Source organism: Balaenoptera borealis (genome assembly GCF_965194805.1).
Source record: "Balaenoptera borealis genome assembly, chromosome: 9".
In the NCBI taxonomy this organism is placed as follows: Eukaryota; Metazoa; Chordata; class Mammalia; order Artiodactyla; family Balaenopteridae; genus Balaenoptera; species Balaenoptera borealis.
Genome location: NC_138873.1, coordinates 113,446,562 through 113,459,248, shown reverse-complemented (window position 1 = coordinate 113,459,248; position 12,687 = coordinate 113,446,562). Strand labels below are relative to the sequence as shown.

Here is a 12,687-nt window from a genome sequence, read left to right as displayed (position 1 = left end):
AATGTTCATATTGTCTTATACAAGTTGGGGGAATTTTTAATGTTCAGGTTGTAGCTCTGATTGATTTTTTTTCCCCTTAAATTTTATTCACAGAGAAAACATTTAGCATCTGGTGTCCAAATGTAAATACTGGAGCTTTGATGAGGAACAATTACAGATAAACGTATCTTGAATTAAAACATACATTCATTCATTTCTTTCCCTTTTGTTCATTAATCAGTTTCTTGGAATATATACACACCTTAGCAGAGGCCAGTAAAAGGGCACTTTGCAGAATCCTTTTTCAAAGAAAACTTTTGTAAGGAAAAGCATTGCTAACTTATATGCGTATCTTGTAAGTCTATATTTCTATACATTTCTTGGGCAAAACCATCTACACTACCATTGTTTACAACACTAAGATTCTTTATATTTTTATCTGTCAAGGTTCAGCTAAACTGTCAATTTGACATCAAAAAAATCAGGAAAGATAAATCAATTAAAACATCTAGCTTTCAATTACACAAATAATAGTCATCGGAAAATGTCTATAAAACTAAGCGTATATAAAAAGGAGTAGTTTAGAAGTTTAAATACTAAATAGAGCACAACAGATACTTAACTCTATAATAATAAACAACATGATAAAATTATTTCTGGCGATCTTTTCAAATAGGTATCTCTTTATGTATCTTTATGACAATCTCTCTCTCTAGTATCTCTTTACAGCAAAATAATTAACATATTTTACGGCAATAATTTACTTCTAACCTTTGTTCATTCTCAGACTCACAATCCCCTTGAAGGTAAAAGAAAAAAATAGATCATCTACATCTGGGGCAAATCTCTCTTGTAAAACAAAGAAAAATTCTTGTATTTAAATTCAGATCCAAAACTGAGCAGATTATTGGCACCTTAATATTCTAAAAGTATATATAAAAAGTTATTTATGCATTTTGCAACAGATACGGCCTTTTAAAAAGTCCCCAATAAATTCATTATTAAGTGCAATGAACTGCTATTAATTTGAGTGGAATCTGTGAATCATGTGCTATTTTTAAAAAGAACTACAGGGACTTCCCTGGCGGTCCAGTGGTTAAGAATCCGCCTTCCAACGCAGGGGATGCAGGTTCGATCCCTGGTCGGGGAACTAAGATCCCACATGCCGCAGGGGATCTAAGCCCGTGCACCACGACTAGAGAGCCCACATGCTGCAACGAAGAGCCCGTGCTCTCTGGAGCCCATGGACTACAACTAGAAAGAAGCCCACACACTGCAACTAGAGAAGCTCACATGCAGCAATGAAGAGCCGCATGCCACAATGAATATCCCATGTGCCACAACTAAGACCCGACGCAGCCAAATAAATAAAAAAAAATTTTTTTTAATTATAAATCTGAAAGATGGAAGAAGCAGGCTCAAGGAAGGAAGGAAGGAAGGAAGGTAGGACTACATATATACTATTTACAACTATCATATTTTCTAATTTACATCAGAATGTTATTATTTCACTAATTATTTGTATTTTCTACTCAATTTAAAAGTTTCAGTGTCTCACTTGAAGACAGTTATACATCATTCAAGAATGAATTAAAGAAGATGATCCAATAAAATTAATGCAGCCAAAGCAAGTGTCTAAAAGGACAGTTCAAACTGATATGGCTCCTGTGGAAAGGGTATAAAGAGCTTTTTACATTTTACACTTCAAATTACTCTGATGCCATTAATGATATATAGAAGGCAAAATACATAGCAAACTTAGAGAAGATAGTAGAGCCCAGAATCAAATCTAAAATATTTTTGCACTGTTTTAATATATACGGAGTTTTCCAGAAATAAAATATCACATAAATTGAGAGAAGACTGTCTTTTATTTGGGTCCTTACCAAAAGATGTTTATTATTTCAGAGAAAATCATGTTACAGAGCAATGCTGATCGTGGTATTTGAGTTACCAATATAACATACCTCTACATTAGTCTAATCTGCAGTAGCTGCATTCATGACTATTTTACAAATGGATGCTAGAGACTGATTACTTTGTTCTGACTTACAGTATAAGAGCATCTAAGCTTTCACATACTGAAATACGTGCATTAATACCTAATTAATATAAATATATATTTACGTTATATGTATATTACATTGTTTATTAATATAAATATTACATTTGTGATAAATACAAATAATAATTACTTCTTTTATGTTACATCACTATATTAATTCTTAATTATACATGTATATAGGTATGCATACCCATCCATGCATGTGTAGATTGCTTAATTTCAGTGTAGTAAATGGGGTATGACAAAACAACTGTTTTGAAAAAGGGGTCCCAAGTCTGAAAGAATAGAGAATCACTAGTATAAGTAAAAGAGAACAGGACTGAGGCCAGAAACCTGACATTTTAAAGGAAGAATAGGGAAGAAAGGAACAATGGGGAAAAGCAGACAGAAAGGTAGCAAGCACCTTGGAAGAGAGTACTTTACCAAAGGAGAAAGAAGTCTGAACAAGGGAAGGTTGTCAGCACCATCAAATGGTTCAGAAGAGGCTGATAATCGAAAATAAGCTGGGCTTCCCTGGTGGCGCAGCGGTTGAGAGTCTGCCTGCCAATGCAGGGGACACGGGTTCGAGCCCTGGTCTGGGAAGATCCCACATGCCACGGAGCAACTAGGCCCGTGAGCCACAACTACTGAGCCTGCGCGTCTGGAGCCTGTGCTCCGCAATAAGAGAGGCCGCGATAGTGAGAGGCCCGCGCACCGTGATGAAGAGTGGCCCCCGCTTGCCGCAACTAGAGAAAGCCCTCTCACAGAAACGAAGACCCGACACAGCCAAAAATAAATAAATAAATTTATTAAAAAATAAATAAATAAGCTAATGGATTTGAAAATGGGAAGGGCACTGGTAATATTGGAGCAGTTTCAGTATACTGTAGTTGAAGCAGAAATGATACTGCAGTGAATAAAACAGTGAACAGAGGAAAAACATGAACAGCTGGTAGAAATTTTTATAGTAAGGGAAAGAGAAATAAGGCAAAAGAACAAGGAGATGACAGGGTGTAAACAGGAGGTGTTTGTTTCTGGCTTTGTTGGTTAGGCTAGAAAAGACCTCTGAGAGGTTAATTCAAACTTATTTTAGATACCAAGTCCCCTAATTACAAGTTTTAGGAAGTACTCTCTCCTACAAACTGAAATGCTTATAGATGATGAATTAAATGATATCTGGAATTTGATTCAAAATAATGCAGGGGGAGGGGGAATAATTAGATTTTTTTTAAAAAAGTAAAATAAAATTAGCCATGAGCTGTTAACTGCTGAATCTGGGTGATGGTACATAGTGGCTCACATGCTCTTCTTTTCTGAATACGCTTAAAACTTTCCACAATAAAATGATTTTGAAAAGAAATACTCTCCAAGGAGGCGGAGTCAAGATGGCGGTGTGGGGAGACGCGGAGTTAGCGCCTCCCCACAACTAGGGCGCCTGCCAGCCGCTGGTAGGGGACTCCGATGCCCAAGGAGACAGAAGGAACCCCAAAGTGAACCGGCGGCTTGCAGGAACTTGGTTCACGAGCCCGGGGTCGGGCCTGAAGCTCCTGCGGTGGGAGCTCGGAGTCTGAACCACTGGACTAACAGAGAATCTCAGACTCCAGGGAACATTCATCGGAGTGAGGTCTCACACAGTTCCTCATCTCGGCACCAAGACCCAGCTCTACCCAGTAGCCTAGAAACTCCAGTGTAGCATCGACATATATACACTACCGAATGTACAACAGACAGCTGGTGGGAAGCAGCCGCATAGCACAGGGACATCGGCTCAGTGCTTTCTGTCCACGTAGAGGGGTGGGATAGGGAGGGTGGGAGGGAGGCTCAAGAGGGAGGGGATATGGGGACACGTGTAGGCATATGGCTGATTCGCTTTGTCGTGCAACAGAAACTACCACAGTATTGTGAAGCAATTATCCTCCAATAAAGATCTACTAAAAAATAAAAAATAAAATACTCTCCAAAAGATGCTCAATTACTTTTCAATTTTCTATATAATCATATCCTGCTCTCTCAAATGTCAAACTGATGATATTGATTTTTACCACGGTAAATACTGAGTTTTTTCTTACGAATGATTATACACTAATCGCTGAATTATCTCAATTTCTCACTTAATCTTCCGTCTGATCACAGCAAGCAATTTCATAGTCAACTAGATGAAAAAAAGAGGTGAAAAAGATAGATGCAATCTGATCCCAGAGTTCTGGGTCACAAAGTTCAAAAATCTATCCCCTAAGAATTCTATTGGACAGTATCCACACTATAGCTTAAAAAGAAATGCTTACTTTCTAGCCATAGCTTTATATAAAATATCTCTGAAATTACCTCTAAATTTTTAAACTGCACAATACTGATAGAAAAAATGAATTCTGAATGAAGAGGTATTCCTGAATTAAGAGGAATTATCTTTTCAGCTCTGCCACTTATTTGGCTGTATGACCTTAGCAAGTCTCTTAACCTCTCAAAACCTCAGCTTCCTCAACTTCTTGACAAGGAATTGGAATTAAATTAACTGGGGGGTAATGTCTAATTCTAACTGTCCAGGCTCTAGGTCTGGTCTACAGAAAACCTGAACACACAACTCCAGTGGACGATGATCTAGACCAGCGGTTCTCCAAGTGTGGCCAATGAACCCCTGGAGATCCCTGAGACCCTTGCAGAGAGTCAACAAGGTCAAAACTATTTTTAAAGTAATACTAAGACATTTGCCCTAATAATGCAGAACCAATGATGGGTAAAACTTCTACCACTTTAGCTAAAATCAAGGCAGCGGCACCAAATTGTAGCAGTGGTCACTGCTGTCACAGTAAAAAGGATGCCGCCTCACGTAAGAATGCCTCTGATGTGCAACTAGAGTTGATCATACTTAGTGAAGCCAGACAGAGAAAGACAAATACCATATGATATCACTTATATGTGGAATCTAAAATATGATGCAAATGAACTTATCGATGAAACAGAATCATGTACATAGAGAACAGACTGGTGATTGCCAAGGGGGAGGGGGGTGGGGGAGGGATGGACGGGGAGCGTGGGATGAGCAGATGCAAACGATTACATGTGGGATGGATAAACAAGGTCCTACCGTAGAGCACAGGGAACTCTATTCAATACCCTGTGATAAACCGTAATGGAAAAGAGTATTAAAAAAAGACTGTGTGTATATATATACATATATATGTGTGTAACTGAATCACTTTGCTGTACAGCAGTAATTAACACAGCATTGTAAGTCAACTATACTTCAATAAGAAAAAGAATACCTCTGATGAAGCAGTAAAATGTATTGGTTTTATTACATTTTTATCCTCACACATCTTTTTAATACTCTATATGACAAAACGGGGATTGTGCATAAGCTACTTCCACTGTAAAACAAGGTATGATGTTGCCCCAAGGAAAATATTTCCGCGAGTGTTTGAGCGGTAACCTTCGGGAACTGACTCTTTTTCATGAAACACTATTTTCACTGCAAAGAATGACTAACAAACCTTGGTTACTCAAGCTTGAGTTTTTGGCAAACGAGGTTTTGTTTGTTTTTTGAGTGAAGCCTGTCACATCAAGGAAAGCAACTGACAGTACTTGTTGACGATAAGATTCAAGTGAAAGCAGAATCTGGGAAAACCCGCATCTGCCACCTTGAACATAAAACAGCTTATACTGTTTAAGCTTAAATACTTAGAAGACTTTTCTGATGAGATCAAAATATATTACATATATTTGGAAGATCTGCATAACTCAGTGGAACAGTATGTTCCAAATGACCATTACACCATATTGTAAAATCACATATGGGTAAAAGATCCATTCAAAGTGCAAAACTGAACAATGGATTTTAATGTAACAGGGTACAGAAAATTCACAGATATGGCTTAAAATTCCACTTTGGAACTTTAAGAAATTATCATTTGGTTAGTGGTGGCGAAGGATCGAAGAATATACACACAATTAACTGAAAAGGTCAAGTTAATATTTCCTTTCCCAATGAGATATCTACGTGAGGGAAGATTTTCTTCATACACAGTTCAACCAAAAAAAAAATAATGCAACAAACTGAATTCATGAGCAGATATGACAGCCCAGCTATCTTCTATTAAGTCAGACATGAAGGAGTTTTACAAAAGTGTAAAATAGTGGCACTCTTTTCACTAATTGTTGTTTTGGAAAATAACTATTTTCCATAAAATATGTCATTTCTGTTAAAATGCATATATTATTATTTTTAAATAGACTAAATATTTTTAAAGTTTCTAATACAGTAAATATCAATAGGTATAACCAAGTAGATAAGCAAAATCTTTACAGAGTCCTCAATAATTAAGAGTGTAAAGAAGTCCGAAGACCTGAGATCTGCTGATCTACGTAAGACCTCACCAAATCATTTACTGGCAGTGTATACTCTCCAGTCATTCACGATCTAGGATGAGTAGTGGAGAATGAAAGAAGATACACATACATTACATAACCGGTGATGAATACTACAATACAGGTGTACTTCCAAACTGTAAACTGGGGAAAGTTACTTTGAAAGATTTAATTCAAGCAGGTCCTGAGAGATGGGTAAGCCTGACTAAAGGAAAGTATTCCAGACAAAGGCCTGTTGGAACAAGAGTAAGGAGGTGGGAGAACGGGGACATGTCTGCGGAACAGGTCAATGGGGCCAGAGCTCAGGACAATGGCGGAAGTGTGACGAGTACTGAGGTGGAAATGTGGGCCAAGAGATCAGGCCTCAAAGGGTTTCAAATCCCACGATGAAAGTCTGGACTCTCCAATGTATTAATAAAGGGCTAACAGGGATTCTTATTGAGCAAGGGATTATTACAATCAGATTTCTACTTTGAAACAGAACTCTAACGGCAATGCACAGGACAGACTGTACACTGAGGGAAAGGGCCAAACATAGGGAGCTACGTACGAGAGAAAAAGGAGCGAGGCCTGCGCTCGGTCAGAGGGGGAGGAAAGGGACGGCCAACCTTCCAGAAGCGGAACAGGGTTTGGCAACTGACAGAATATGACAAGTGAAGCGGGAAAAGGCGAGTAAAAGTTCTGAGCATGAACAATTAGGGTAATGAGGGTATCATAAGGGAAACAGGAGGAGAGGCGGTTTCTGCGAGGAGGGCTCTGAGGGAAATACGTGAAATTTTAAGACGTCTATGGAGCATCAACTTGGAAATGCTGGTCAAGATTATACAGAAAGAAATTTGGGGGAACTGGGCTTCCTTGATGGCGCAGTGATTAAGAATCCGCCTGCCCATGCAGGGGACACGGGGTCGAGCCCTGCTCCGGGAAGATCCCACATGCTGCAGAGCAACTAAGCCCATGCGCCACAACTACTGAAGCCTGTGCTCTAGAGCCCGCGAGCCACAACTACTGAGCCCATGCACCACAACTACTGAAGCCCGCGTGCCTAGAGCCCATGGTCTGCAACAAGAGAAGCCACCTCAATGAGAAGCCCGCGCACCGCAACGAAGAGTAGCCCCCGCTTGCCGCAAGTAGAGAAAGCCTGCGCGCAGCCACAAAGACCCAATGCAGCCGAAAATAAATTAATTTTTAAAAAAAAAAGAAATCTGGGGGGAATCCTGCATAAGAGTCAGAACCATGGAGCTGATATAATTATCAAAAATAAGAACAGAGCAAGTAGAGCAAAGTGCCACGCACAGGATTTTATGAGACATGAACAGTAAAGACATGGGCCGACAAAATCACGCAGTAAAAACCAAATAGGAAAAATTGGAGACCTGGGAAGTGCATGACCACAGGCGCTCAGAAGAAATAATTCAAGGAAGGTTAGTTGCTCAGTAGCCGAAGAGGTTGGAAAAGAATAATGATCTAAATGAGGCCACTGGATCTATTAATTAGGAGGTTACAGAGTAGTCTCTGTTGAGTGTTCAGGGACAGAACACAGATTACAATGGAACTGGGTTCACAGCCTCATTAGCAAGGTATTAGGTACAGGAAATAAATATTTCACCCAGGGCTACATGAAAATTATGTTTTCCAAACAACAGCTTGTCTGCCTTTCTACCATAACAGTTATTTAAAAAAACTCTCACTCTAAACTTTATCTGTAATTTTCAGAGAATGTATTTCAGACTCACGTAAAACACGAATTTTAGCATTTAAACAGAACATTAACATTTACCTAATACATTTTATGACACAAAAAGAATTTACTGTTGTGCTATATATTGAACCTCAATCTACTGCTTAAAAGAACATTATTCTTAGTCGAGATAAGGCTACTATAGTACATTTTAGTACAAATTCAACAAATAGCATTTGTTTAAAAAAAAGAAAACCATTATCCAATCCCTCTTTATTAACATTATCAAGCACAATATGAAGTCACACTTAATTTAGGCATATTTATATGAAATGTGTGTTTAGCCAAACCCATGTTTATGCAAAGGTAATATGTGAAAGATCCATACTTGTTAGTATAATCTAGAAAACAATCATTTGTTTTACAAAAAGATTCTTCCCTTTACAAAAGAAGCCACTATCCAGATCCTTTAAACAAGCAGCTTTCCAAGGATAATAAAAATATGTATAATTTAGTTATTTATTTAATTTACACAAAACTTTACAGCAATACATTTGTTTAAAGCAAATTAATGATGTAAGTAAAAGGGGCAGTTGTTCAGGGGTTGAAAACGCATCCAGAATGGTTTAGACTCTACATGTCCACGAAGTCCCCCCTCTCATCAGTCCCAGGAGAGGCTGGAGCCCTCTGAACAGCAAGAACCAGCGGGTGGGGACACCCAAGGGTGTTGCAGAGGACCTATTCGCCCTGAACTTGAAATCAAGCAACTGCTGCCCGAGTGTCAGGGTGTTACCACCCTTATGTAGACAGAGAAGGAAGAACAGCTTAATCTTGAAGGGTTCTTTGACTTTAAAAGAACACACAAAAAAAGGTAACCTAAAATTCAGAATCGGGCAAAGGCTCTGGATCCAGACCACCTGAACGTCCTCAGCCCTGCCCCTCACTGCTTGTGTCACCTCAGCAAGTTACTTAGACCTCAGTTCTCTCAGCTGCAAAATGGGGTTAAGAAGAGCCACCTCATGGGTCAACATTAGAATTACATGAGATAAGGACTGTGAAGTACCCAAAGTGGGGGCATATCACTGGCCCTCAGGAACTATTAGAACTGCACTGTTCTAGGGCCATTTGGGGCCACTCCTTCAAAACATCGTCATAATATATGACCACCTTCCGCTGTTCAAGCTTGCTGATGTACTCAGGTGTCCATATATCCCGAAAATAATCTAGGTCAATGTTGCTGCCAAACAGTAGAATGGTAGAGAATAGGACCAAAGTGCGTGAGATTCTGGACCAGTTCCAGAAGCACACTTTTAATAAATAATAGACCACCTTCTGACACACTAGCATTCTTGTATGCAGCCGTCAAGACTATCTCCATTTTTGCTAATAACTCATTAAAATCACCAAACTAAACTAGTTTATAAATTCCTAATTTATGCTGCACCCCCCCCCCCACTTCAAAAAAGCAAACGTATCAGTAGAATCTATCTCTAGAAAATACAAAATTCTGACTGAAATTTTTTTCTCTGGCTTCTAAAACATCTGAAGTGAATCTGGTCACATGTTCAGATTCATTCAGTTCTCCTCCTCCCCTCCCCTCAAGCACAACAGATACATAAACTGTCTTGCTGTTCTCATCTTCAACTCAACAATGATAGACCAGAAAAAGCAGAGAAACTAATTCATTCCTCTTCAAAACACATACACATGTATACTTTGTTCTTCCGCAAAATACCAAAAGGATAACAGACAGCAAATCTTGCCCACAAACCAAAACACAGCTGTTTCATCTAATTTTAGAAAAAAAATAACAAGGAACCAGAGAAAAGTTCTCTCTGGAATAACTCAATCCTCAAATCAGGGAAATTCAAAGAGTATAACAAGGAAAAACCGACAGCCTCAATTCTTTCTTGTGGGGTTACTAACAGCATCAAATCAAAATAAACAATATGTTTTTAGAAGATTCCACAAAAGTTTGAACTCTCCCCTTTTACAGAAAGAAAAAGACCCACTTACAGAAAAATAAAATCTAAATGTATGATTTCCAAGCGTAGGTGCTATTTGGCTTACTCCAAACCTGTTTCTGTTTTCCACCATACTCTTTTAAAGACAAGCTGAGAAACTTATTTGTTCCAAAAAAAACAAAACAAAACAAAAAAACCCCCAATATAACATTTACATGTAGCCTTTATTTGTATGTTCAAGTCTCATAGCCAGGTGCTGGTTATTGATTAATTTGCTCTCCTTTTCTGGAAACTGTGAACAAGACCCAGTCTAGCTGCTGCTTAATCTGAATAAAATCTTGGACTCTTTTTCTCCGGAACCCTCAAGAGAAGACATATAAACTATTCTAATTGTTTTGGGGGGAGTAATGCTCACACACTAGGGACCTTCATACCATCTCTTTAAGGAGAGAAATGTTTTTCTTTAGTAATCCTCAGGAATCTATCCAAAATGAAGAGCACGGATTTAGACTTTTGGTCAGAAATCAGATTAACTAGGTAAAACTGGCATTAGCGGAAGACAGCTGAACAACAGCATACTGCGACAGATTTATACAGAAATTTAATGTGTCTTTAAAAGGACCTGGGGAGGAAGAACAATTATGTCCTAAGAGTCTAACTTCTATGATGTGTGTCCTGGTGTTCTGCGCGCTCAAGAGTCCAAGTGAACGGGAAGTATAATTTCGAGGAGGCAAGGGACTTTTCTTGCCAAAATATTTTAAACTTAATTATTAAAAGGTTTTTTTTTAATGAAAAGCGTTTATTCTATCAAACGAAGACTACCTGATGAAGAAAATTTCAGAAAACCTCACTGAGGCATAACACCATGTCAATAAAAGTGCTTTATGTTAACCGACCTAGATTGTGTTTCTCATCGGGTTACCTGGATCATCAGATTTCCTGAAATAACTGTTTGATTAAATGAGAAAGTGAGTAAACTATCTTCTAAACGCATGTATAAGACAGGTAGCCTCAAGCACTTTGCGGATATATCACAATGCTACAAGCGATTTAAAATGCACCAAGGCAACGCTACAAATTCCCAAAGGTTCCAGCCGCTGCCCGAGTTACCCTCCACTTGCTCCACTGCGCCTCCATCCCGGTTCTGCTCTGCCCCTGCCCTGGGAGGAAGAGCCGGCACAGAGCCAGGCTAACCCAGGCTCCCCAGCTGCCTTCCAGCAAAGTCACCAGCCAAGACCCAAAAGACAGAGGGAGCCGAGAGGTCAGGGAACTTCCCCCCTCCCCGCCGGGCCGCCTCAAAGCCTCAGCCCCAACCCCGCCTCCTCCTCAAGGCCAGCTCTCTGCTTCCGCGACGACCTCCGGAGAATTAAGGGCTTCTCACCATTGCTATTCCCTGGGTGCTTCACCGCCCCGTGCTCGCTCCCTGCCCCTGCAGGCTCTTCACCTGCACCATCCGGGATGAAATCTCTTTCCTGCTGGGACCTTGCCTGCTGTGGCTAACAAGACCAAGTCTAGTTATTCAAAACAGTACATTATCTAAAGAAATCCAATTAAAAAGTTTAAAAAGGGGACTTCCCTGGTGGCACAGTGGCTAAGACTCTGCACTCCCAATGCAGGGGGCCCGGGTTCTATCCCTGGTCGGGGAACTAGATCCCCCATGCATGCCACAACCAAGAGTTCCCATGCCACAACTAAGGAGTCTGTGTGCCACAACTAAGGAGCCCGCTTGCCACAACTAAGACCCAGGGCAACCAAATAGTTCAAAAAGGTCTTAAGATCTAAACGAGCATCATTTATATATTACTGCTATCTGTATAGTCGTTTAAAAATTAAATATAAGTAACTCACTTCCAAATGAAGCTGGTTAATAAGCTGAAATACTCCCTACAATTAAATTTAGGTGTGAAATTTAACACTGCATTGTCATCTCAAGATAAATGCTATGAGCTCCAAATAAGCTTAAAAGAAGAAAGAAAATCAATGAAGAGATTCTGGTAACCGATATTTCACTCCCTTTTACCATATGCTGCCTGGTTAATCCGAGCAATTTTTTCTTGTTATTGCCGACACCCTCCCAAAGTAGAGGATGAAGAAAAGGTTTCAACCAGTGGTTCTCCAATGTCGGTACACAAATAAATCAACTGAGAAGCTTGTTAAAATGCTACTGCCCATGCCCCACCCACACCTCTCTGGCGTGTATTTACTAGTTCCCCAGATAATTCTTGGTACACACCTGAATTTCAGAACTATTTAAAACTGGTCAACTTGAAGATTTCACCCAAATCTCCAATACACAGCTTTTTTCCTTTTGGATGAACATTCCACATTAAACATGGAAAAGAAAAAACAACCAACACAGTAACGATAATAATGCACACTAGCTATGTGCCAGTGTGATATGTGCTTTCCATGTAATAGTGTCTAATGCAGTCCTCACAAGAACCACACCAGGTAAGTAATACTGTAGCCCCCATTTTACTAACTGAAGCCCAGAGAAACTAAGTAATCTGACCCAGGTAGTAAGTGGCAAAACCAGGATCCCCTCACCTCTGCTGTCCCCTTACCCTGGAGGCGGACAAGCAAGCACTTATGCACAGATGCAACTCTGGAACCTGGGGGCCGGAATACAGAGGCTAAGCCTGAGGGGCCAGCAGTTA

At 39.8% G+C, this 12,687-nt stretch overlaps 1 protein-coding gene across 11 annotated transcripts in view; it reads right to left on the bottom strand.

The window, feature by feature from the left end:
* The window catches only part of MYO6 (myosin VI), a 137,491-nt gene that overhangs the window by 118,523 nt on the left and 6,281 nt on the right, over positions 1-12,687 (bottom strand). For 10 of the 11 annotated variants that reach the window (XM_082405035.1, XM_082405034.1, XM_082405033.1 and 7 more), the window contains exon 2: positions 11,412-11,526. The exons of the other annotated variant lie outside the window; for it this stretch is intronic. In XM_082405035.1, the coding sequence (XP_082261161.1) occupies positions 11,412-11,414 (3 nt within the window). In that variant the 5' untranslated portion in view covers positions 11,415-11,526. The remainder of the gene's footprint in view (positions 1-11,411; positions 11,527-12,687) is intronic. 11 annotated transcript variants of the gene reach the window in all.